Genomic DNA, 27,217 nt, shown 5'->3' on the forward strand with positions numbered 1-27,217 from the left:
CATTAAATTTTCACAGCTGCATACAGGCAAACCAACAGAAGATTTGCTCTCTGCCACCAAAGGCAACAAGCTCAGCTGTGAATGTTACCCTGTCCCCTGCAGAAGCACCAGTGCCTGCCCCAGGCCTGGTCAACCAGGGTCATTTCCCTGTTGTCTTAGGGACGTTGGCATCTGTTGCTAGGAGCCCATCCACTCCTGTTCGGGGATAACTGCTCCATCTTCATGAACCAACCTCTTCAGCCCATCCCTGATACTCCTGTCAAAGCAAAAAGGAATGCAGGGCCCACAAAACATTCCTGGTCTTGGCACAACAGAAGCTGGCAGCCTTGTGCTGAGGGAAGAGAAGAGATGAATCTAGACAGGAGTCACACTGCAAATGCACCTGTGTCTCCAGCACCAAAGTAGCGTCCCAAGCCCTGATACCTCTTAGATGTGTTAGCACACATCAGAAAAACCTATTACAGAACACAGAGAGAGAGAGGAAGGGAGGGAAACGTGGTGGTTTTGTTGTGGGCTTTTTTTCTCACTACTCTTCCCTTTAAATCATACTTTGTTTTGCTGGTTTCTGTAGGTTATCTGCCAGGGTACCTAAAGAGGCACCAGCTGAGGACCAGACTAGAAGGAAAGAACAAGCCAGAGGAAAGGAAAAAACAAAAGACATATAAGACACTGAATCTATCCAGACAGAAGAGCAAGCTGCATGTGTGACCTTCCAGAGCCACCACTTACCTGGTAGCCCAGGTAGAGCCTCACAGACCAACTTGCTGCCTCCTGAAGGCAGGGGGAGCAGCCTGACATCTTACTTGCAAGGCAATTCCCCCAAAACAGATAGAGCTGCCTCACTCATTGTGGTAATATGCTCTGGGTCACACCACCAGGCCTCATGAGATTCTGTAATGTGATTGGGAAATACGATATGCCTGTCCTGAATTAGAGTATATAGGTTTATCACATTTCAGAGACAACTCACGGATGGGTAGAGATCAGATCAGCTGTAAGAAATTCCTTTTATTGTGCAACTTGTTATTCACGGTAGAGTGAAAATGGTTTCAAAGGTGATCCTCTGCATTTTGAGGGATATCTTCTTATATCTAATGTAGTTTATACAAACCAAATTGGTTTTTGCTTCAAACATCTCTCCACAGAAGGAAATGAATTTCAAGATGCAATGGCTGTGATCTTTCAAGCTAAGGATCCATTGCAAACACACTAAGTGTTTAGCAATGCAAAGCTGCAGGGACAGGACAAGTAATACACATTACCAACATATGTGCTGTGTCCAAATCAAGGTTACACTTCCAAAGCACTGAAAAATCCACTGCCACTCTAACAACAGTTTCACTAGCAGAAGCAAAAATATGTAGTGACCAGATAAGCACATTTGTTTTAACCCCTTCGACATTTGGGTGCAACCATTTCAAGCCACTGGATCAGTTATCAATCAAAATAAAAAACTGTGAAAGTGCCGTGTGCCGACCTGAGATCCACCCTGGCTCTCTACACCCCTGGGAGCAGATGTTTTCATCCCCAGATTATTTGTAATGTCCCTCGCTACTCCCTAGTCTCACCTGACCTGCGGCAGCAGCGGCCTCATGGCTCCACACCTTATTGTGCATCTTGTGAACTCACTTCCCTTGCCCTTCATCAGCTCATGTGTCAGTCAGACTCCCTGCCAGTGCTTCCCACCTCTGCCAAACCTCCAGGAAAACTCCCTTTCACCTCAGCCTGTGCACAACCCTCCCCAGCCCAGCTCTCCGAGGATTAGTAAGAAGGTGACAGCAGCCTCAGGATGAGGATTAGGAGCACTCGCTCCTAACAGTTTATGCTCTTCTGCTTTGCGTGAAATGATTGTTGCTGTGCATGCTCCTCTGTCTGACCATAGCTGTGTCCTTGTTGTCAGTGATCCCAGGCAGCTGAAGTTCAGTAAAGCTTGTAATAGCTATCTAGCTTGTGTTGGATTAGCGCAAGAGAGTCAGAGATAATGTTAGTAACACCCTTGGGGAAGGTTGTGACTACACACAGTCTTTAGGACTGACTCTGCTTTTAGAGAAAACCATCATCTCTGCTAAGGGAAACAGGCTGGATGTCCCTGGGGGTGATGCAGGAATTGTCAAGCAGGATCAGAATTCATAAAAACTGTTCAAAGTGCTTCTAACACTGATCCGTCTAAAAACATTCCAGATGCGAGAACAGCATCACAGTACCTGGATGCTGACCTCCATAAATATAGGCTCAGGCAACTTCTCCAAAGCTGAGAGGAGACATGGCATTGGATCTGTCTGCTGCAGAGACACACAGATGGATAGATGGGTCGGCATGATTCTCCACGGTCAGAGTTAGCTGGGAGCATGCAGTGTGTGTTTAATACCCGATACAAGCACGGCTGCTCTGAAGGACCACAGGAGCACTCGAGTCACATGCTCTTTTCAGGAGTATTGGGAGAAACTTTGCTTTGGTGCTGTAGTACAAACTTGACCCTGTGGTGTAGCTCTGAGTCACTGGGGCTGGATTTGCAGCTCACTCAGACAAAGCACAACCACTCCAGCCCACAGCCAGGAGGACACGCTGCCAGTTTGCAGAGGGCCCTGCCACAGCTTTAAGGTCCCTTGTGCGCCCAGAGTATCCTGGCAAAGGACTCTCTGCTGCAGCAGAAGCAGCTGCTACCCTACAGGGAAATCAACTCTCTTTAAAACTATGGAGCCTTATATCAATTTGACTGTTAGATGGGAGTTTGCTTCTTCCCACTTCTCTCAGTTGGAGTGGTGGGAACAGGCTAGCTAGGACACTTCTGTCTGCAACCAGCTCACAGCCCAAGGTAAGAAAGTCTGGGTTGCAGAAATGGTCGGAAAATGTGCATTTACAATCAGTAAATTTGCTTACACTTAAGACCTCTTTTTTTCCACTCTTCTCTTAAAAATAACCCGAAACAGATTCCTACTGACTTGCAGACTACAAAACCTGTCAGCCTGAGAACAGTCCTGATTTTGCAATATATTTCTTTTGTTACATGTATCAGGTAACATATAAGCTTTCAATGCTCCTTTTCCTTTTTTTCCTCTTGGTTGGTTGGCTGTTTGGTTTCACAACTGAATTAACCCTGTATGGTAGCAATGTCTTGTCTGGGCACTTCTTTCACATAAATCACAGGAAAATGAGAGACAACATTAATTGTGATGGACAGTCAATAGATAATTACTTGATCACTTATCGTAGAAGGATTTTGCTTGGAAAAGATCCTCAAGATCGAGTCCAACCATTAGGCAAAACCCAAACTTGAAATTCAATCATATTTTCTTCTGTACATTACACACAACCAGCTTATATTTCCTTGGTGCCCAAGTAACACCAGAGAAAACAAAGCACCCTCTACACCACAAAAGCAGCATTCTTACCTGCAAATTTATTTGTTGCTTTTCATCAGCTCTCAGCTAAAATGCAGTTTAACTCGAAACTTAATTAGACTCAGTTAGAGAGGTAGTAGCTTGTAACAGGTTTTTATTCTTACAGGGTTCTGAAGGCACTTCCAGTGAGTAACAGAACAGTGGACATATGGAAAATATCCATAAATCTGGTATAATTCCACTGGATTTTAGCCCTTAAGTCTCAATGTGAGATGGACACCCATAGCAGGCTTCCTTAGTGTCTTCAGACACCTAAAGCAGCTGCATAATATTAAAACTGGAGCTGGACTGATCATCCAAAATTACTTTAGCTAGCACATTAATGAGCTGCAGTTTCTTCTGCTGCTTGTATGTCGATCATCAACAGTTTGTAATCTGCTTGATTTTGCTTCCTTTACCACTTCTACAAACAATTCTAGCCCATAGCTTTGCACCAAAGCTTCTAAGATCTGAAATTTGAGCAGCACAAATCCTTTTGCACAGTTGTGATCAAAGTTCAAGCCATGAAGAATACCAGTCTGTTACACTACACACCGTGGTTTGCCTAGGGCAGTGTGGTGGGTTGACTCTGGCTGGCAGCTAAGCCTCTACACTAAAATGTTGTGTGTTATCAACACTGCTTGGGTCACCGGTCTAATACACAATGCCAGACAGTCTGCTATGAGGAAAACTAACTTCATCTGAAACAGACTCTGTACAGGCAGATACTATAATAAAGGTCCATGGGGCTAGCTCCAGCATCTGCCAGTCTATTTCCAGCTCAGTACTGCTGGCGTTCCATACCACAAAAACTAATACTTGGCTTTCTCTCTCTTCAAAACATTCAGTCTTCACTAAAAGGTTGGGAAACTGAGGCAGGGAAATGAAGTAAGCTATGCCAAGTTGCTCCTAGAAGCAGTAGAAGGGATTAACAATCAGGGCTGGCGCTTGTCTTGAACCACAGTCCTCCAGTCTTCATCCATCAGCCCTGTATTCCTCTTGCCTAACTAGATAATCAGAGATCTTTGAATTCCATTTCCTTCTCTTTACTACTAAATTAATACGCTGACATGTTGTAAGCTGAGGTTCCAAGCACTGATGCTTCGTGTTCTTATCTCATGGCACTGTGCTGGTACAGAGAGAAGATGAGCACAAAATACCTGGAAATCAGATAAGCACCAAGGCAGGGATTTTAAGACTACCCCCAGCCTAACTAAACCAGGTAGATTTGTTCTCACTGGAGCATGGATCTCCTTCAGGAGGGAAGGGGAAGGTTAAGGTGCTTTTTTGCTCTTTTTGCACTGTCTTGGTTGGTTCTTTAAATGGCAGTAGTAGTTCTAGCCCTGAGTTTCCTGCTCTGAATCTTATTTTCTGAAGGCACAAGAAGTGACTTACCTGGAGATCATAAAGGCTGTCATGAAGCTCAACAGCCAGGATTAGAGCCATATTTCCTATTTTACCTTCTGTTCTTTCAAGTCAGTGCAAAATGTTACCAAAAAGCATTACTACCAAATTACATTAGGGCTTAGAGGTAAAGGCATAGGAGCCCATCTAGATACACCTATCAATATCACATATATTCCTTCAAAGCATGATAATAAATATCTAGGCAAGTAACAAATACAAAGCAAAAAAAGGTTCATCTGTCTCCAGTGTATTTTAATAAGTGAAATAAACCTAAAGGTATGAGTTGGATTTCAGCAGCAGTTAACCTTTCCCCTGACACAATGCAAGATCTTTTTGCAGGGATGGTAAGCAGAAGATTTGCTAAATGTCATACTGGGGCTAACTCTAGACACTTCCAGTCCATTGCCTGCTTCTGTAAAGCTTCCCAGGAGTCAGGTTGATATCCTCATGCTTCTCAAAAAACACTGCTGATGCATAGGGCTAATCTCATTTCTAGGACCATGAAATAAGCTGCAGTCAAAGGGTTACAGTCAATGGATGTGTGAGACACAATCATCAGTTTGCCGAGTGGCTGCTGCCCCCCAGGTCTTTTAGGTACGTGGTGGCTTTTGGGCCTCCAAGAGACTTAGCTGAGTGACACTACTCACTTGTAGGGGACACCAAGTCCTACACCTGATGTTGCCTTCCCCATGGCCTGACTTCCACTGCCCCCAAACAAGGTCACAGTGACCACCTTAGCATGTGTTTTAGAACCGAAGGGGTTTAGTACAGCTTTGGGGTTTCACAAAGTGCAAGAGAGCTGAAAGGTTGGCCAAACCACCTCCTAGACTACATCACTGCAGGTCCCACTGGTCCATTTGCTCAGGCACACACACATGTAGTGAGGTAGTAGCTGTTTCTGCTAAGGCAAAGAGGAGTGTCACCTGTTCAGAGAGCTTTGGCTGTCAGCAGAACAGTTATTTTTGGCTAAGGTGGAAAATAGTAAAGCTAGATAGGTCTGAGGTCCTGGTCAGAGTGTACCTGCCAGGTGCTGGATTTCAAAACTGATGCCAAGCCATTCATCTCTTTAGGTTTTCAGAACTGAAGTGCCAGCAGCTGGGCAGCCCCTGGTACAGGTGTGAACACATTAAACTGCAGGCTCTCAGGAGCTGCTTTCCCTGTGAGCGCTAGACAGGGAATAACTACCATTTGCGAGTCACCTCCAGTGTGAAAAGTAGGTGTGATATTTCCTGTTTCAATTAAATAGAAGGAGCCCAAGGTCATTATCCTTCTTTGTGAAAAGGGTCCATTCCATTTTAAGTGCTTCTCTTTGTTTCCCCGTGCAAAGTGGTGACAAGGAAACAATGGCATCTCCCACCACAAAATGAGAGCTTACTCCAGCCCTTTCATGACAGAAGCCCTTGAGGTTTGCACCAAGGGAGAATGATTAGGTTAGTAATCACTGCAGCACACACAAAGCATTTATACTCTGCAACCTTTTGTAAATAAAGAGTTATTCTGGTTCTGCCTCTAATGCCAGGGAGATTTACACATAAGGCTTTCTCCCAGCACTGGGGGAGGAGAAACTGAGGCAGTAAAATCCTGAAAGCTAGCAATTTATTCAAGAAGGGATGCTGAGAGCACTTGAAGGCTCAAAACTTGTGGTATTTTACTTAAAGCTTGCAGCACAGAGAACAAAGGATAGGATTTTCATTAAACTCTAGCATTTTTAGAGACATAAACTGTATTTTTTTCAAGTCATATTGATGGTCCTGCAAAAGTTCTCTTCAAGAGTTGTTGCTACACAAGAGCTGTGTGCAGAGCTCTTGGTGATTCACTGCCTGCTGTCTGTTGCTGTGGTGGGATCTGCTCTGAAGGACAGGCTGGAAAGGACCTTCCAAACTTCTATTCCTAAGACCCCTTTTAAGGCCTTCTGTCCTATCCTCCTTTGTTAGCAACCTCACTCTCACATAGCAATAGCACCTGACATGACATCTGGTGAATGACATCTCCAAAACCTGAAGAAATAACTTCTGCCAAGTCTGCCTATGCTAAAAGACTTTGGGAGAGAGGTACTTTGTGACCTAGGGTTCCCTCCTCACAGGTGTGACTGGGAGAATCCCAAACCTTTTCTTCAGTATTTCACATCTTGGGCTACAAGATACCTGGAAGCAAAACCAAGTACTATCCCTTTTCCGTTCTCAGAGCGGTGTCTAGTTTTAAGTACCTCCTCTGTTACTTCAGTAGCAGCATTTCATGGGAGTCCACTCTTCTATAGTCGGAGAACTGGGAAACACAAATATGACACAATTACCTTCAATTAGCAAAAATATTACTTTTATGGAAGAAAAGTGAAAATTTGACTTATTCCAGATCTGAAGCAGTGAGAGAGACATAGATTATAGGGGAGTTTTCAGTAACCAAAGCTCACCCATGGCCTTCAGAGAGAAGAAATAATCATGTTACTGCCTTTCCTCCCAACTTCACAGCAGTTTATATCCTTTAACCTCACACACCGAATCCTGTTTGCTTGGGCTTTGGAGATTGAACAACCCCCATGTGCAGTTAGCGCTGAGCAGGACTTCCCCATTATTTGCTGGCTTGATCCTGGCCGTAGCCATAAATGACTGCCCTGCCTCTGTTCACACATGTACGTGGATCAGATACAAATTCAAACGTGCAACACAGCTCCACCCATGCTGTCTGCAGAAGACAAACTCATCCACAGCAATGAAAAGTGCAAAGATAATTCAGTGTTTTACACACAATCCCAGGCAATGTTTCACATCCCTCCTTGTGCACCAGCCTCACACCCCATAAGTTACTGAGATGCTTGTTTTGCCAAGTCCAAGGCTCCTTTTGGTCTCCAAGGCTCTTCTACCATGTTTTGAGAGAGATTAATAAACATTGTGCACACCGAACTTCTGTAGGACTCATCACAGGAGCCCCGGTATCCCTCTAAAACATGTGAAGTTTGGTTTTTTTGCCATCCCTTCTCTTTGAATGCCGATATCAGCTGCACACCCTGCAGACAACATCCGTTGTTCAACCTGGAGCACCATGTCCTTATTTTTATCTGTTTGATTCTTCTTCTGTCCCACAATACACAAGGACCACCAACGGCTTTGCATTTGAGCTCCATCTGGTGCATCTTGGCTGGGTGTAGGAACATCTCATTGTCAATCCCCGTGGTGTAAGTCCTCCAGCAGGTCAAGACATCACCATGTCCCAGCGCTGACTCATGGCTGTGCTCTCACAAGGGTTGATGACAAGCTCTTTGGTGCTCTCATGCGTGTCCCCAATCGTCTCAGTGTCCAAACAAAAGCGTGAAGCTATATGTTCAATGTGTGACCCAACTTTACCCCATCGCTGAGGAGAGACACACATGAGAGGAAAAACATTTTGCTTTTGCTATACTGTTTCAGCATCAAGAGGACAGCTGTCACTAAGCCTTTGTGGCCTGATGTTGGGAAGCAGAGGGTTCCCCAGCCCACACCCAGCAGAGAACAGGCTTTGCATTTCTCTAATCAGGATACTCACTTAAGCTCAGTCTCTGCCTGGCTTCAGAAAGATAATATATTACTAACAGCTTTTTCCCCAGGTCACTGGTTCAAATGCCAGCTCAATGATTAACTGCAGAGAAATTTTAGCATCTGCTGGCTGACTGGCAGCCCGTGTGAGCTAAATTGCCAGCTCTGGTTTGACTTTTGCAGATAAGTATCCAGATCACCACCCGCACTAATAGACATCCTTAACAACACACTCATTTAGGAGGCAAAGGGCTGAACAGGCCAGAGGCTGTACTCCCATATAGACTGTGATTCCCAGATGAAGTCAGAGCACACGGGCCATTTGATGTGCAGTAATACTAATGCTGAAAGAAAGGGAACTTCACAAAAAGTAGGGGATCAATGAAAGGGCTCACCTGCTTGTTGTCACCTTCTTTGCAAGGTGACAGCAGCACCTGGGAACCGGGGAAAAGGGTATAGACAGACAAGCACAGCTGCTGCTGGCGGACTTGGTGGTTGTACGTGTATGTCCATTCCTGCAAAGAGGAAGAAAAAGAACGGAGTTGTGATGAGGACTGATCCTTGGTATTCTTCTACAGGAAAGCAAATACTTTGGCTTGGAACATGTCCCCTCTAAAGCAAGCACAAACCTCATTGATTTCAAGAGCTACCAGGACAGGTCACTAGGATGTTTCAATCCTCCCCCAAATTGCAGCTGTCATTGGGGGACTGCAAGTACCAAAGAAAATGTTTACAAAAGCTGCTCCAAGAAAAATGGTTCATGATGCAAAGGATTTCATACCCAGAACTGGGCTGTGGTTGGGAGACAGGGGCATGGAAAAACAGCAGAAGAGAGGCAGAAATACTACACACAATGTGCAATCCTCTTTTTGTCAGGAAGAGCAGCAGAAATGCTTTGCAGCTGGCAGTGGGAAAGAGAAGGTGATATATCACAGATGTTTGCTATTCCCAGGATTCTGTTCCCAAATATGAAGAAAATCATGGATAAGGCTTCCCTTTATATCAAAGGAGTGGGACCAAACTGAAGAGAAGCTGCTAAATTAATGCATACTGTGATTAAGTTACAAAAGACCTACCCATCATTAACCAATTAACATGATAAATGTTTTCTGACCACCTGCAAAATGAGGGGATATTTTTCAAATTTTAGATCCTTCCACATGACAAGAGGGAGACAGCAGATTGAGTAATACATTGTTTAGAAGCAGAGTGCTTAGTTTATATTTAACTAATAATTAATAGATGTATTCTAAGTAAGAAACTAAACAATTATAACTAACATCATCAATTATTTCTTAGTATAGATGTATTGCATGTACACATTTTCAAAAATTGTAATGCATATGTAATAATTATGTGAATATAAGCAATGCAAGAGCATCCAGTCTTTGGAGCACCTATGGAGGATGACTGCCAGAGCTCCCCAGCACTGTCAATAAAAGAATGCCGCTTAACAGTATAATTGACTCTGCTGTTAAGTTTATTTCTCCATTTCAAAACTCCAAACATTCACTGTACTGGTTTGCTATGACCACTGCTATTCCTGTTGCCTTGGGCTGCCTTGGAATTTTTTTCTCATGCCACTTTTCATGTTCACCTGCTCAAAGAAATAATCTTTGGGGGAGCAGAGACTCTTTGGCCTGTGTAAAGCTTACTATACAACAGGGGCTCTCTGGGATTATACTCTTTTCTACCCCTGGATGTTTTTTCTTGGGAGAAAAAGAGAAGCAGCGATAGTTTGATCAGCATTTCCAATGTGCTGGACAAAGCATCATGCTTGTCCAGATACACTGCTTAGCCCAGCAGTATTTCAATGAAGTTTACTCCAATGTTTATTCTAGTTGAACATTTTCTGTTGTTCACCTGTGCCCATATTACCCAAGAACACCTCCTGAAGATCTGAGACTGCCCAGGCAAGGGATATCTCCCCGCTATTTGTGTGTGTACACAAGCAGACAAGAGCTGCTTTGGCTTACAAGAAAGCACAAGCCCTGGAGAGTGACTTCTAGAACATTTTTTTTTTTTGCTTATAACTTTGTGCAGGCATTAACTTTAAAATTAGAAAGAGCAGGGCTGGAAGGGGTTTCTGAGGGCATCTAGACAGGGTGCAAAGCAGGATCAACTCCTGCTGTGTAAACAGCCCTGAGACAGCAGTCATGTAAGCAGCAATGGGAGCAAATGGAAAGCAGGTCGCTGGGCTGAGACAGGGCAAGCGAGCAGGACTTGAGGACAAACAGCAGGCTGGCTTCACTAGCAGAGGGCAATAACCACGCTGAAGAGACCAAGGTCAGGGAGCAAGAGGGTTTCTGCAATAGGCCCCAAGAGCCAAGGCTAGACATGTGGAAGAAACTTTTTACAATGAGGGTGGTAAAACACTGGCCCAGGTTGCCCTGAGAGGTGGTAGATGCCCCATCTCTGGAAGCATTCAAGGCCAGGGTGGACGGGGCTCTGAGCAACCTGATCAGGTTGAAGATGTCCCTGCTCATGGCAGGGGGTTGGACTGGATGAGCTTTGAAGGTCCCTTCCAACCTAAAACATTCTATGATTCTAGGCAAATGCCTTGACACGGTACAGGCTACTGGCTACAAGAAGTAGGAAAGCTGATGTGCAAGAAAAGGTGCAGAGAGAAAGAAAAACAGCTTAGAGCTCAGATACGGTAGAGTCAGAGCTCCACAAGGAGTGAAGTGAGCAGGGGTGTTGGCAATGAAGGGGAAGGTAGCACTTGAACATATGGCAATTTAGGCTGGGTCTGGAAAACTGAAGGGTAAATGGTGCTCCTGGGAGTCTGCAACCCTTTCTGGGTGTTGGAAGGGGAAGTGAAGAATGGCTGCCCTGACCTCAGAGCTGGGACACATGCAGCTCCCCCTGAGCTTAAATGGTGGAGGCTTTGAGTTGCATTAGCATGAGTTATTAGAGCAGGGAATGCTTCCCCCACTTTGGTATTTGTCACTGTCAGCAGCTCTAACTCCTCTGTCTGACTTCAAAACAGGCAGCTACAGGCATCTAATTCCTGGGAATATAAATCCCACTTCATTCAGGTTCTTAGCCAAATGGAAGGAAAAGCATTCTTTTGCATAGCAGACCCAGATCCACAAGGACTTCACACTGCGATCCTCACACCTTGTGCTTCTCACATCTACTAGTCCCTCCCCAGCTAATGGAAATCAAACCTGGCTTTCTGAACAGCCTGCCCACCAGCTTCTCAGGCAGAGCTGCCTAGGATTTCAGCATATAACAAGCATTCATTTTCAAAGCTGCAGTCTGCACCCAAAGGGCCTTCTAGCAACTACTTTTTTGTCAGAGGGAGCAGTTTACCTGATCCTAAAGTGAACATGTTCCACACATCCCAACTATGCACGCTGTCACTCGCTGTGTAAAGCACCAGCCTGGGAAATCATGTGTCAAATTAGTCCTGCATCTGTGAAGAACCAAGCCCTGTGGGGCAAGCTCCAACACCTGTTATTGGCACCCACACTGCTGCAAGCTACTTTGGAAACTTGCTTTACATTTTTTAATCAGTTGTTTGTCATTTTAGCTTGGGACCAGGCCTCAGTAGCACCCATGAGGCTCCTCAGCAGCAGCAAGTTAATCCTGTAACTCATATGTATCATAGAATCATAGAATGTCCTGAGTTGGAAGGGACCCACAAGGATCATCAAGTCCAACTCCTGTCCCTGCATATGACAACCCCACAGTTCACACCATGTGTCTGAGGGTGTTGTCCAGTCTCTTCTTGAACACTGTCAAGCTTGGGGCCGTGACACCTCCCTGGGGAGCCTGTTCCAGTGCTCCAGCACCCTCTGGGTGAAGAACCTTTTGTTATGTTGAATATGAGGATGTTGAATCCCCCAACTAACTCAGAGAGTGGGACTTTGTGACCTCTTATCCTCCTTGCATCACTGAGGCACCTCACAGAGGACTGTTCCTCCCAGAGGTTCTCCATGCTTCTTTTCCAGGCCAGGCTCTGTTGAGGCCTTCCTCTCAAGGCAGTACCACCCTCTCAGCAAACCACCATGGGATAGAGAGGGTGGTGGTAACCATCTCTCCTAAGCTGTTGTTCATCATAAGAAGTGAGGTCTACAGCTCTGGATACATGCATCAGTTCGATAGCTGACATTGGATCCTCCCCTCTTGCCCCCAGGCTGTCCTGCTGCTGTCTTTATCTAAACTGACAGATTTTGACATGGCTCTTCTATTTTGGCAGAATGGCTTTTTATGGAAGCCAGTCCTGTTGAAAATGCTTCGTCCAGTTCTAATCACGTCTTGTCTCTTTTCAGCCCTAGATGAAAGCCAGAGAAAATGATGCAGAAAATGAAGAAATTCAGAGGTTGTGGGGAAAGTCACTTGAACATCACAGAATCCACAAAAATCTTTGAGTTAAAATACAGGCAAATGGCCACGCAAATTTTTATCTTACCACGTCTCTTTCCCTATTTTTATCAGTTGGGATGACAATTGCTGCTTTTTTCCTCCATAAGAAAATCCTCTATCTTCTAAACCCTGGCATACTAAGCGCTCACATAGCCAGCACTGCAGGAACAACAGCAGAGCTTCAAACCCCATTGTGGTGAAATGGGTATCCTGGGGTGCTGCTAAGAAAGGAGACCTTCAAGGAGCTACCATGGCTTCAGGGCTGCAGACCAGCCTGAAGTGATGCCAACGGGGTTGAGAGCTGACCTCTGGCACCGAGGAAAAACAGACACGAGGTGAAAGTGAGACCAAGATTTCCTGCCTTTTCAAAGACAAAGCAGCTCCTAATGAAGTAGTGGTGGAGCAAGGAGGAAGAGGGTGGACTAGGTGAGCAGAGCTACCAGCTGCACACCACAATAAGCAATCCCCTTCCTCTGAAGCCTCGGATAATGCTAGCCCCCATCTGACGCTCATGACTGTTTTTCAAGGCTTTAGCATCATTTGAGCAGGCATCTGTCACTGCTACTCAGCATCATTGTGAATTGAGAAAATTATTTTAAAATGTGATCTTCAGCTTGGTGTAGCCTGGCTAGCAGAAGGAGAAAGGAGCCCCCCAGCCTAGCAAGGAGCAGCCCCATGGGAGCCCATGGTTTGACAGAGCTGTACATTCTCTGCTGCTGAGCAAGAGGTCAGCCATACCCTAAAGCTGGGGTAGCAGCTAGAGAAAAATGTTTCTAAGGAAGGCGGAAACAACCTCAGCTCTCAATTATTATAGTTTTAAAATCACAGGGAAGGATTTCCCAAGGCACGTGACTCCATGGGTCATCTAAGGATACCAAGGCGCTTCTCCCATCGAAAGGCCCTGGGATGCAACTAGCACTTGCACACACCTCAGGAAAGGGAAAGCAAAGTACAAAAGGTGCCCACGGCAACCTGAGTGCAGAGGTGACACCGCTGCCACCAGCCCCTCTGCTCTGCCCAGCTCCCGCAGCCCCAGCTGGCATACAGCTGGGGCAGGACCTGCCCATGGAGAAGAAGAATGAAGACTTTTGAGGGGAGGAAGGTCAGAAGAGAATTTTTATGGTTGTGATGTCTCAGGAGGGATACTGTCAGGTTAGTTTGGATAGATGCTAAATATTCTCCAAAGAAAGTGCAGATCTAGTCAGCCCACAGTGGTCCTTGAGCCAACTGGGATAAGCTTCAATGCCACACCAGGCAGATCATTACATTGCATTTCCTTCACAATAAGAGTCAAGGATGCCACCCAAATGCAATGGCAGCCACTCAGCTCCAGAGCCCAGATATTTTGGGGTGCAGGTTCAGGAAATGTCTACTGCAACCTTCCCACTGTTTTCTTATTTGTCGGGGAGATGACTAACTTTAAATTCATCTAGTGGCTACTGCTTATATGTGTGTGAGCATCGATGACAAAGTGTCTTCTGCTTTTTTATCTAAGGTATGTCAGGTTTCCTGGAACTGCTAATAATTTAAATAAATCCCAGAGTCAGATGTCTATTTCAAAGCTGTATGGACTAATATCAACTGACAGTTTGGAAAACAAACAAACAAAACCCCCAACAACAATAAAAAAACTACTCACACATTCATGAGATAGACCAGGACAAAATTATGACCAATTACTTTCCCTCCGATGCATTTCTCTTGTGAAAAATTAAATCAATCAATTCATTTAGCAAATGAGACACCACAAGACATAGAGCCCACTGTACCCTGGGGACAGGCAGCACCGCACAAAGATCTCTGCCAGTCGCTATCTCAAGAGCAGGTCCCTCTGAGAGCCACCCCGGGGAACAGCACCTGCCTTGACTGCTACCAGAACTCTTGGGGAGAGAAGGGCCAAGTAGATCCCAAGGATGAGGAGACAGAGCTCTCCCACATAATGATGAAGGGCCTTCTTGTGCCTCAGTGCCCCTTTTAGTAATTCAGGATTAACACCAGACGCCACCAGGGAGGGTTTGTGAGATCTGCTAGGGGTGTAAAGCCTGCCTAGTTTCACTGCAGTCACTCTTCTCAATTTACCCAAACTGTGGATGTGGCCAGAGGGCTCGCAACACCCTTCCCCTGCACTACAGATACAAAAAAACTAATATAAAGAGCAATTGTTTGCCATCTGCCAGCTTCTGTTTCTCTCTCCTCAAATCATGGTGATCTATGACAGCTCAGATCTTCCCACACCCAAACCCGGACTTCATGCATGTGATGCTGGTAAAGGGCTTGGGGAGCCTGGCAGGGAGAAAGCTACAGAAGGGCAATTGAGCAACCAAATTAATGCTACTAACACTAACAATAAAGGGTCTGGATGGCCAGGATATTTCCATAGTACATACTGAATACCAGGAAAGCACAGCTTTGATTTAGCTAAGCCTGTTTTTCAAATAATGAAGCTTAGGGTAAACAAGACGTGACTTCAGTATGTTAAAAGTGAAGATTAATGCTTCATTCTGGTATATCTAATATGAAAATAAGTAGCATTCAGGACTGCTGCATAATCTATCCCATGCAGCCTGGTGACTATAACACTCACGTCATGCCCGAGTTCAGGTGGCCTTGTAACAGTTGTGTAATTAAAATATAAGTTTCTATCCACAATAAAAATGTAACTACCCTGTTTTCATTTGAAATATTGCCCATAGGTACAAGTAACAGAGAACTAACCTAGAAAGACAAAGAAAGATAAAAGGAAAATATTTTTCTCTATTCCTGCCTGTGTACTGAGTGTAGCTATTCAGCAATCCTTTTGTAGTACATTTTTCTGTTCCCCTGCAGAGTTAGTCCTGGATGCACACAAGAAATGGAGTTGCCATCCAGTGGGAAGTGATGACCTATTGCAAACTGCTGCAGAATCAAAATGGGAAGATGAAAAGTTAGCGGCATGAAAAATTCCAAAAATTTACTGCACAGAAATGTCAAAACAAAATGTGTTTGATGGGAATGAAACAATCCAACTTGTTGGCATGACATTCCTCATTTCAAAATATCACATCAAATTGATATTTCAGAAGGACCAATGCCACTTCATTTTGAAATGCCAGCTTGCAGTAGCATTTTCCATTCTGATTTTCCCAGATTTTTTAAAAAAACATGTAACTCATTGAAAGCTGCAATTGTCACTAGAGCATTCTTTTTTCCTTCAGCAGAGTTGACCCTGCAAAACACGATGACCTTCTCTCATCAGCTCGCTGCTCTTGCTGTTCGTATAAAAAGTCCATGCAGCAGTAGCAGAAAGAAGAAGTCTAAAACTTAGAAACCAGTTAAACCCTAAGAACTGTGACTATGCAGTACTTGCAGTTATATTCACTATATTTTCTGAACTGACTAACATTCCAGCAGTCATTGTTGATTTTACCAGACTGTGAAACAGATATTATTTTCCTGACTAAAGGCAGGCATGCAACTGCATGCAAAAGAGATGCACATAATGACGTGCTTCATTTGCACATACAAATTAGGGACATTTTCAGCAGCATCTCCAGGCCAGGATTTTTATATGTGCAGCTACCTGGTTTGAACGTGTAACCATGAGGGTTAAACACATACAGCGAAGTGGAAGCAAGCACAGCATTGCCTATTAAATTATTTCACAGCACCCCAAAGAAGCAAGTGATTGTTATCCTCCCTGTTTTATAGATGGGAACATTGAGAGAACTTACTGACATGCCCAAAATCACAAAGGGAGCCTGAAGCAAAGGCAGGTTTTGAAGTTGTGTCTTCAGGGTCTTGCTCCAGCGACTCCGCCGCAAGGGACATGTGCCTGCTCTTGGCTCTAACATTTCTTAGAAGATGCTTTTGAGAACATTGATTCATACAGCTTTTTCTCATCTCAGTGAGATTGAAAAAAAAAACGAGATCGAAAAAAACAAGATCATCATAATTAAGTTCTCACTAGTTTAATGGGCAATCTAATATTGCGAGAACGCAGACTAGGAAGTTATAAATACCATTGCGATTCAGTGCATTTTGAAAGAAGTAAGGCTGAAAGATGAGAGGAAATTATAGTTCTCTTTGTCTTTCTCTGATCTCTGCAGATGAACGGCGCGTGGTGTTCCTAAGCAGCGGCGAGTGTTCAGCACAGCCTAGCGCAGAGATAAGCGGTCCACCCCGTACTGTGGCTCCTCCACCAGTCCTTGCTGCTGTCCAGGGCCTCCACTGAGGGCTTACCAGGGCTAAACTGCATGCTACCCTAGGAAAGGGGTTGGCAAAACAAGTAATCCTCCAACAGAGCTTTAGCAAACTTAGGAAATCACCTTGAAGCAGCCCCAGAGCCTTCTCTCCAGCCGGCATCACAGGGGTTGGCAACACATCCTACCTGTGCTGTTGCTGCCGTGGTGCCTTTGCTGCCAATACATGGATTTAAGCTCACGACGGGGAACTCCTGGTCTTCAGACTTGTGCGACTCCAGGCAGCTTTGCCTTTGCCTGATCATCCCAGTCTGATAAAGCGATTCCTCAGGAATCCTGTGGGAACAGCATGAAAATGACACCCCTGCTCCCCCAGGCACAGGGAGCACTCAAAGGGAGGCTTGGAGGGTCAAGGAGGGTGCAGTTGCACCATTTCAGCTTCAGAAATTGAGAGTGGCAAATTCTATTACAACCCTGAACCACTGAGAGCAGTGGTACATGGACAGGGACGCTGCAGAAGCAGCACTCAGAGATGGATGGCTGGCCTTTGTGAGAGGGAAAAATAAATGAAACTGCACAAGGCAAACGGAGCAAGGAACAGCCTGTGAGCAGGCTGAAGGTCAGCCTTCAGCTTACGGGCATGGGGAACTTTATAACAAACTGTCACAGAGCCCTGGCATTCCCTGTGAATGCTGCTGTGCAATGCCACACGTGGCAAAAGAAGCAAGAAAACAGCTATAAATCATTTTCACGCTGCACTCAGCCACTGCATCAGCAAATCCCTGGAGGCATCTCCAAAATTTCTGCACCCTTTCTGAGCATGGCTCACCATAGTGACTGAGGGACTGGATACAATTTTTCCCAGAGTAATTTTGGTGACTAAAAGGGATCTGCGCAAAAGCAGCTGTGGAAATACCTATTAAGCAAAGCATGAGGCTAGGAGTAAGGCAGAACCACCTGAATACAGGTTGTAAAATCCTGGAGTGGATGGTTTCATAACAGAGAGGTCTTGAGTACCACAGGACAGTGTGAAAGGAGTGGCAATTTGGTGCTTTTTTGTAAGCAAGAGTCATTCATCACTGAAACAGCCCACCAAAGGCTATGGTGGATTTTCCACATTGGAATACTTTTATAAAGAAAACTGGCTGTTTCCCTACACCTCCTGTCCTGCAGCATGAGCAGGAGGACACCTGAGGAATCTCCAAGAGCTACGAGAAATAACTGGTGCTTTGCCCCTCACCAGCCCTGCAGGAAAGAGCCACAGAGTCTGTAAGGCTGCTCTGAGAAAGCAGGATCACAAATGAACCACATCTCGCTGTGGGCAAGCTGTGTTTAAAGCCAGCACAAAATTCACTTGTACCCTTCTGTGAAGCCCAAGGGAGAGGGCAGCTGTGCCTCTGGGGCAGGAGGGAGGTGTGGGGACTGGAGGGGCAGAGGAAAGCTCTGTAGGGCAGGAGGGGTGGGACATCCCGCTGGCCTGTTAGAGATAGGTGGGGATGGCGCATCCATACCGAAGTTCGGGATAAACATTTTCCAGGTACCACTTGAAGCTGTGGCATTTCAACCTCTTCCGCAGTTCCACTCTGCTCTGCACGCTGTGGGAATAAAACATCACAGAGATACAATGGAAATCATGAAGGTGAGACCCAATGCACCAAGAAAGGAGGCTGAGAGAAACCCAACAGATATGCACAGACAGCAAACACGAGAGCATTAGCAGCTCTATTTTCTGCTCTCTTCTACATGAGCTTGGGTGGTCATTTTGATCTCTGTCTCTTTGGAGGTGTCACTTGATAAAGAGTCATGATGACATATTGACATTTTAACAAGGAGCCTGGAGTTTGGTGGATGAAAAGGTTGATGAAAAAGTACAGTCACTTAAAAATTATTAATAAAAAAAGTATGCTTTCTACTCTATGCAATAAGCATTAATTTAATACATTAACGTAATAGGAAATTAATATATGCTATTATAAGTTACTCTTAGGTTACAAGACTACAGAAGGCCTTGATTTCGAAAAGCACCCAAGCACATCTTTATGTCAGCAGAAGTTACCACATGGTGAAATCTTTCTTTTATTAGCCAGGGCAACACTTCTGCTGAGAGATCCCCCTCTAAGTGACATTTTCCAGACTCCAGCTCTTCCCTGGGCCAGCCTCCACCCGTTGAGCTGTTATGAGCTGGCATTTACAAAGCAGTAGGAAGCCTCTGGTACCTTCCCTTTGCACAGTCTATCTCCTCTACACCCTCATATATTTAGCAGGACAGAGCTGTTACTTCATTCAGTGCTGACAGATGGGAAGAGGGTTAATGGAAACAGGTTAGTCACTAGGACTTTATTTATCCTGGAGATTGAGCAGTAGCCACAAGGAATTTGGGTTTGGATTTGGAACTCCCTGTGATCCAAAGGAAACTTTCTAAGAAAAGGAAGTGTGTAAGAAAATGAGAAATTAACATAAATACTTAGAGTCCTTCTGACAGGGAGGCGTTTCTGACTGTTCACAGAATGAATGGCAAACTCCCTGCATACAAAGCACTCACTCCTTTCCAAGAAAGCCTTAGCAGGCCCAAATTTTGATTATTTTCCTGCCCCTCAGCTGCCAGCGAGACCTCTGGATTCTCCCTGCCAAACTCCACTTTGGGACCAGAAGTACTTGTACCTAATGCCAAGGGCAGGACAATGAGCAGAGGGGGTTCTCCTCTGCCTCAATTCAGTTCACTCACTAGCATAAACTGGCACAGCATATAAACAAGCTGTTTATATGTTCCACTGCCGTGATCATAGCATCTGCCTACCATTAGCATTTAATTGAGCGTTACTACAGAAACAACGCAGGCGGGTTTCCACAGCAGGACAACGTCACCATGAGCACCCACTGCAGCAGGCAGGGTGCAGGCAGGGCGCAGGCAGCAGAGGAAGACACTTACTTTCCATAAGGTCTCCCTTGGGCTGCAGGACGAGCTGCATAGTAGTACCGCTTGAATTCATCCATCCACACCTCTGCGGTGCGCTTGGTGTTTCTGAAGGAGGCAACAAAAGACAGGTGAAACCAAGGATGCTTCCAAGGTGACATTTTCTAAAATGCATTGACTAATTCATCCTGCTCGCCTGCCACCCTCAACTTGGTCTTTGGCTTCATCCAAACCACCTTTGAGCCAGCACACCCCTCACTACTAGAGAAGGTACTCCTTCTCCCCATTACTCCAGAGACCAAACACAACAGGCCAAAGCTTGGGTGAAGAATTCACAATTTCAAACTCAGCTGGATGCTTTGCTAGACTAGACTCAGAACCAAAGCTTCTCTTAAGCATCATCTTCCAGGGAGGTGTGTCTAGGGCTTTATTTAGTGTCTGGGATGAAGCTCTGAAAAGTGGTGCAAAATTCACCAAAGACTGAAAGCAAGTATTTTCTCTGCATCAATCCTGTATGGACTCCGCTGCTTTGCACCCCTGGGTTTAACTGAGGAAAATCTCAGGATTCAAAGCTTAAGAGAAACCATCCTGGCCACAGTGCTGTAGCATAAATATCAGTCTTCCATATCAGCCAGGTGTCTGCAGAAGGTTTATAAACCTCGGGAAATCTTCTGTTGACTTCAGATGGCTCTAACTCTCATTACTAATAGTTTTGTTGCTCCATGCCTAACTGCCTGTCCCTGCCCGGGTCAGAGGAGTCCTTCAAACTCCTGCTCTACAACAAGCCAGTGCCATCATTGCTACCACACCATGAGGCTGCAGGTGCCATGGGGCAGGCTCTGATCCAGCCAAGTCCCATGAGGCCAGAAAAGGAGATAGTGTGTACATGAAGCCAGCACAACACTGGAGTTTGAGCTGTCTCTTGCACTGAAGTGGAGGCTGTGTGGGAAAAAAAATCAATATCTGGCAGAAAGGTAGAGATATTTTTTGATAATGTCTTTATTTAAACAGAGGTACCACATAGCATCAGGTTGCCAGAAGCTGCTTCTCCTCTCTTTCTATATACCGTAACATTAGGCTTAAGGCTGATAGATACCATAAAGCTCCTAATGCCTACGGATATGCTTTGCCAGACCACTTTTCGGTCCCTTGCTGATTCATGGTGCTTCTTCCTCTCTCTCTAAGGGCACTGCAGCAGTCTAAGTGCTCTGGCTCAAGAGATGCCTAAGTCACAGTGTCTACATCTGTACCTAGCTTTCCCCAAGGTGCAGAGTTTCACTGTCTGGCTTCCTGGCTTCCAAGGTTCACACATTGGTGTTAATTCAGACCTCCCCACCGTCCCTGTGTGCCTGTGCCTGGAGTGCAGCCAGAAGAACCGTTCCTGTTCAAGCTCCCCTTGCTACTCCTGCAGGTGCTGGAACGCAGACACTGCCTTTTTACTGAGGTTTGCAGCAAGCCCAACAGTGGAGATTTTACCACATGCCAGTCTCTTCTGTAGAAGTCTTATTTTACTACTAAAAGCAAGAGGCCTCCTTGTGACTTTCAAATTTGTGCCCTCCTCCTTGATGTCCCACGTCCTTCACCGCTATCTTTATGAAGCGAAGTGATGAAGTCCCCTTGGATCACTCAGCTGACAAGTCCCCTGCCTGCCCCACAGGCTGCATGTCTGGAAATCACATATTTAGTATAACTGAGGGGTGTAATTTGCACCCCCTCAGTTCACTGTCACATGCAAAGCATGGGGAAGCTGCGGGGAGCCCAGGCCAGTGGTAACGCCACTGCAGGTGGCTGGGTCTTTATAAATACTGTCGGCTCTTTATAACACTGGGGAGTCCATGCTAAAAGGGATACCTGGTGTGTAAACACACACAAATGCAGTTTAGCTGAGAAACAACCCTGCATTAAGTGTAAGTGCTCCTGGTGCTTGTCATTTGCTTAATGGACAACCTTCAGCCTCATGATCTAAAAGAGGAGGAAATCCTCTCCGCCTTCACTAGCTGCTCCTGTCACCTTTCCCATGCTGATTCCCACTTCTGGACTGCCCTTTCCAGGTTCTTAGCCCATTTCAGCCAGGCATTTCAGTACGTGATTCAGTCTCCACTCCTGCATGTGAGGACAGGTCCCCTTCAGCTGGGACACCCTGGCAGTTCCTCTGGTGTCCCCACCAGCGAGGTGCAGCCCATCGCTGCCCCTGCTCAAGAGGCAGCACCAGCCCAGAGGTGCAGCCGCCCGCTCCGCAATGCTGCTCAGCTCCCCTCTCGCACAGGCATTGGGAACCAAATTTTCCGGTTCAGCTGAGCCACACTCAGCCCTCAGCTAAGGTCGCTGGGTACTGACAGACATTGCTGGCATAGCCAGATTTCAGGTCATTATGAATTTGTTCTGACGACCTTAGGGTCTAAACCATTTGCTGTTATGGTAGCTAGAGCTCATGAAGATGCTGGGGCCATCCTTCCACTTCCATGCTGATGAAAGATACCATCTAAGTGCCCTATTTCTGTCATATTCTCAGCACGGTAGAAATCCTAAGGGAGAGCTGTACTGGCTTGATTTTCTTTGGCTCAGGAGATTCCTGCCCAGGGATATTTCAAAGTTTTCCAAACAAACTTTCCTCCCCATCTTCTCAGCTCCCCCCTCCCCTGCAAGGCAGCACCTAATTCCATCTCCCAAAAACTAGGCAAGCACAAAACACCTACTTAATGTATGTATTGGCATTTCCCTCTGGAAAGACATATGGATGTTTCTTCCGGAAGACGTGTCCAACACGGCTGCAGGGGATGATTTCCAGGCTCCCTCCACACATCCACACACGGAAAGAGATTTCTACAAGAGAAGCAGCTTCAGCATTTTGTCTTTCTGTCCTACAGCATGCTGGATCCTGGTGTTACCTCTCACTTTATCCTCAGCCACATTAAACTGGGGTAAATCAATTACCAGAGAGGCTTTCCTAGGCACAACTCCTTTAAAAGCACATTTCAAAGCTTCTTGCAATCTGTTTGAAGTCAGGGCACTTGAAACCTGCCTATAGCACAGCAGGTGCTATCACAATGGCAAGAGCAAGACGGTAAGTAGGTCCCTTTTCATGCAGCCCCGCTTACATTGCAGAATCATCTTGCCAGTTTTGTGCTCCTGTAATTACATCTGTGCTGCCTGTTTCAGAATCACTTCCCTCAAAGGGCTGTCAGGTTCACCAGGAAAGGCCATGAATTCTGTTTATTAATGACTACAACCATCATTATCTTTGTAAATCCACCATTGATTCTGCAAAGTGAACAGAGAGCTGTGCATCCATCACCTGTCCCAAAACGGATAGGAGCCTACCCTGCCCAGCACGTACTCCGGGACATGAGTGCCAACATTGTGGTCCAACAAGGCACACACCTTCACACAAGCAAAGGTCACTGGTCGGAGGGATTTTCCCAAAAAAATCAGGATAAGTAGTCAGTATGGTAAATACCTCTCAGTTGCCCCAGGCTGCTCTCTGGCTGGTCTACAGGGCCCTTCTGGAGGAAAATGAGCTTGTGGCTCAATTGACACCAGAAGTGACAGGGCTCTTGGCAGGGAGCTGGATGAAATCCTAGCTGGCAAGGTAGGACAGGAGAGCAGAATGGCTGATCTAATGGACCCATCTGGTCCTAACGCCTGTGAAGCTATGAATATGCAGCTATATTGTCAGAAAGTCATGCTTAGACAGAACCAGCATGGAAAAGAAATGAAATTAAAAGGAAAAGGCTTCTGCAGTTCTCCGCATCCTATTTGATCATCTGTTGACAGTATAGAGATACATGTAGCATGTATTTACTCCAAAACTAAAAACTCCTTTTTCACTCCATACTACTTTTAACTACAGAAGTCAGACAGAAGTCCACCCATCACCTTTGCCAGCTCGTGCAGCTGGCAGTCCCCTCACATATGCCAGCACAAGGATGACTTGTCCCCAGGTTGGATGTTGGCAAGACAAGTGCCTGTGGCGGGAAGGCCACTTGGGCAGTATGGACAAGAATCCTTGTGCTCCGCTGCCAGCCCACAAAGCTGCCATCCCTCCAAAAACAACTCACAGCTTCAAGGAGCAAAGGAGGATTGGAGCCTGGACCTTCAGAGTCATCTACTCTTGGCACACATGGCTCAGCCACGAGGTGCACATCACTGAACAGGTGGGAGCACCTTCATATCACTCCCGCCCCTGCTCTCAGCACACCTGCCTGCTCTGAGCTGATGGAAACGGGAGGCTGGCACAGCCATAAGGCACTCACGCCTTGATGCCCAGGTCCAAAATTCAAGGCTTGAGCCCATCCCCAAAAGCTGCCCCTGGCAGCAGGGGCCAGCAAAGGCTGGCATGGGAAAGCACAGCACGGAAAAGTTGTTTGGTTTTTTTTTCCAGAATTCCCCTCCCCTTCTCTTCACTGCTGTGTTTACAGGCAAGAGCTGCAACAGCAGCTGGAGCTTCACCACTTTCGCTGGCGCAGGGTATTAACAGGCCAATAAAACGTGCCCTTGTGTCTTGTCCTGGTGCTATATTGGGAGCAACCTTAATTCACAGTTGTGGGGAAATGAGATTACAGCAAGACGCGGCTGCTCCAAGCTGCTGTGCTCAGTTCCCCTCGCACGTGGCTGTTGCTCTCATTTGCCTGAGTGTCCCAGCGCTGACCACACCACCAGCACTGCTGTGTATGTCAGAAAGGCGCCCGATCAAGGGGGACAATCAGCCAAGCAGCTGTGAACCACAACGTGGTTGCTGCATCATGCCTTCCCCTCCTCTGGTCCCCCTGGGAGAAGAGCAGCTCCCTGAAGCACCACAAGGGAAAGACTGTTCAGTCCTCACCTGCTCTTAATTTAAAGCCTAATGAAGAGGTGAGCTGAGGTGATCTCTCAAACTGGAATGAGAACACAGTGCTGGGGAGGCAGGAGATGGTGAGGAATCTGAGCTCTGTGCTTCAGACTCTTTGCACTCTGCAGACCCTGCTCCAGTCCCAGCAGACGCAATTAAAGTACAGGTTTTGGCAGGCAGGGATAACCCATGGAGCCATCTGTGGCACCTAACAAACAAGGTCTCCAGGCAGCCAGCCAAGAGCTAAATGCCTTGAGAAGAGGTAAACTGAGGCACCAGTGAAGGCACAGCACAGGGCCAGGTCAGAGGAGCAAGAACCAGCCATGCATTTCACCTGACCTGTGAGTAATATCTGCAGGGTGGGTGGCCCCTCCGAGTTACCCCCAGGAGAGACGCAAGCAGTACGTGTTGGGGTGCACTGGACTTGGCCTTAGCTTGGCAAAATAACTTAAACCCTTCTTGCTGGCCTGCAAGTCCTTCTGCCGTTACTCATCAATTCACCTACAGGGGATTAAGTAAATTTAAGAAGTAAAACACCCACAATGTCCTCCTTCTAATCCAAACACACTAGTTTTTGTTTTGCCTGAAGCCTCCAGCCCCCTCTGGCTGCCCAGTCAATAACATTAAAGGCAGCAGTGACTGCTCCCCAGGACCAGAGTCCTGCATGCTCTCAGGACTCAGCTACCAGAAAAACCACAGTTCACTGCAAGGGCCCAAAATGAGGAGCCGGTCAGTCAGCTCCTGCCCTCTGTCACCTGGCCAGAAGTGATCAGAGCCCATAGGGTCACAGCTGCCCTTGCCTGTATGCAAAGGAGTGGTGGGACGTGCTGCCCTTGACTGCTGTGTCTGCAGGAGACACAGCTTTGAGCCGGGCACGTTTCTGCTCTCAGGACAATGGGAAAGATGGGACATGCCCTGCTGCTATACAGACCTGCACTTTTTTGTTGCAGTGGTAACCTGCCCAGTTCCCTTTACCATGCCGGTGCCCCAAGGCAGCGTTACATCCCACAGCACAGCCAGCACACATTTGGTTGGGACCAGACTCCCAGGGCACCGCACCAGTAAGGGAAGCCTTACACTCCAAATGGCATCTTGGCCTTCATTCACCAAAAGGAGCATGGCCAGCAGGTTGAGGGAGATGGTTCTGCCCCTCTGCTCTGCTCTGGTGAGACCTCACCTGGAGCCCTGTGTCCAGCTCTGGATCCCTCAGCACAGGAAAGACATGGACCTGTTGGAGAGGGGCCAGAGGAGGCCACAGAAATGATCAGAGGGCTGGAACAGCTCTGCTGTGAGGACAGGCTGAGAGAGTTGGGGCTGTTTGCCTGGAGAAGAGAAGGCTCCGGGGAGACCTTGTTGTGGCCTTTCAGTGCTTAAAAGGGGCTTGTAAGAAAGATGGGGACAGACATTTTAGCAGGGTCTGTTGTAAAAGTACAAAGGGTGATGGTTTTAACCTAAAGGACAAGTGATTCAGGCTAGACGTGAGGAAGATATTTTTTACAATGAAGGTGGTGAAACACTGGCCCAGGTTGCTCAGAGAGGTGGTAGATGCCCCATCCCTAGAGACATTCAAGGACAGGCTGGACGGGGCTCTGAGCAACCTGATGTAGCTCAAGATGTCCCTGATCGTTGCAGGGGGTTGGACTAGATGGGCTTTGAAGGTCCCTTCCAATCCAAACCATTCTATGATTCCACGGGCCATAAATCACACATAAGGAGCACAATGCCTGCTGTTGTAGGGCATTGGACAAGCTGCCAGGATGGAGCCTCCCTGAAGGGCTGGCTGCATTGTCACTGTTCATCTCCCAGGAGCAGCTCAGGCAGGCTGCTGTCAGAGAAGAGAGACGAGCAGAGACAGACAGCAGCAGTCCCTCTCCTCCTGTCTAGTTCTCTTCTTGAATGCTTTCTTTGGGCCATTGATCCAGCAGGGAAGATGGGAGGGAGGGCTGCTGCTCCCTCCAAGTTTTTCTCAGAATCAGTTCACTCAGACGAGCAGACGCTTTGAGTCAGACCAGTGGCAAGACACCCACCCACAGAGAGAAAGCACGAAGGCGAGAGATCCGACTGCATAACAAGATATAAATAAATAAAATATGCTAGAGGAAAGAGGCATGTGAAGGAAACAACAGTGCCAAGCAGGGGATGGGCTGCTGCAAGGCGGCAGCATCTGCTCCCTTGGATGACTGACAGCATCCCTCTATGCATTAAGACACAAGATCCTTCCTTCCTTGCTAGCCATACTCCCCAGAGGTGTGAGCTGTTAAAGACAGGTTCTGATCTGTCTCCCTGACATCAAGGGCCTCTTCCTGCTTTCACAGATACAGTCTGCTGCTCTGATCTGCAACATCGCTTTGGCTTCAAAGAGAAAACAGCCCAGCCTGACTCAGCTTCACTTGACATGGGCGACATGGGACAGAGAGGCTGTTACCTCTTTCATGTGCCCTCTGAAGTCTGCAGGCACATTTCTTAATTTCTCTTGCCCCGTGATAATGGACAGATGTGACTGAATTTAGGTCAGCTCTTAACCTTTTTTTTTTTTTTTGTGCAGGAAAAATAATAGAATCATAGAATAGTTTGGGTTGTAAGGGACCTTCAAAGATCATCTAGCCCAACCCCTTGCAACGATCAGGGAC

General features: G+C 46.5%; 1 protein-coding gene across 3 annotated transcripts in view; it reads right to left on the reverse strand.

The window, feature by feature from the left end:
* Positions 1–3,487: 3,487 nt before the first annotated feature.
* Positions 3,488–27,217, reverse strand: part of GALNT14 (polypeptide N-acetylgalactosaminyltransferase 14) — a 110,707-nt gene continuing 86,977 nt past the window's right edge. Inside the window, exons 10-15 of one of the 3 annotated variants that reach the window (XM_082049116.1) lie at positions 22,456–22,582; positions 19,775–19,867; positions 18,357–18,440; positions 17,034–17,181; positions 8,692–8,811; positions 3,488–8,135 (exon numbers count right to left, since the gene is read on the reverse strand). In XM_082049116.1, coding sequence (XP_081905242.1) covers positions 7,977–8,135; positions 8,692–8,811; positions 17,034–17,181; positions 18,357–18,440; positions 19,775–19,867; positions 22,456–22,582 — 731 coding nt within the window. In that variant the 3' untranslated portion in view covers positions 3,488–7,976. Of the gene's footprint in view, positions 8,136–8,691; positions 8,812–16,971; positions 17,182–18,356; positions 18,441–19,774; positions 19,868–22,455; positions 22,583–27,217 lie in introns of all 3 variants that reach the window. The other 2 variants (XM_082049117.1, XM_082049118.1) reach the window with 2 other exon arrangements.

This window comes from Streptopelia decaocto (genome assembly GCF_964273445.1).
Source record: "Streptopelia decaocto genome assembly, chromosome: 3".
Classification (NCBI taxonomy): domain Eukaryota; kingdom Metazoa; phylum Chordata; class Aves; order Columbiformes; family Columbidae; genus Streptopelia; species Streptopelia decaocto.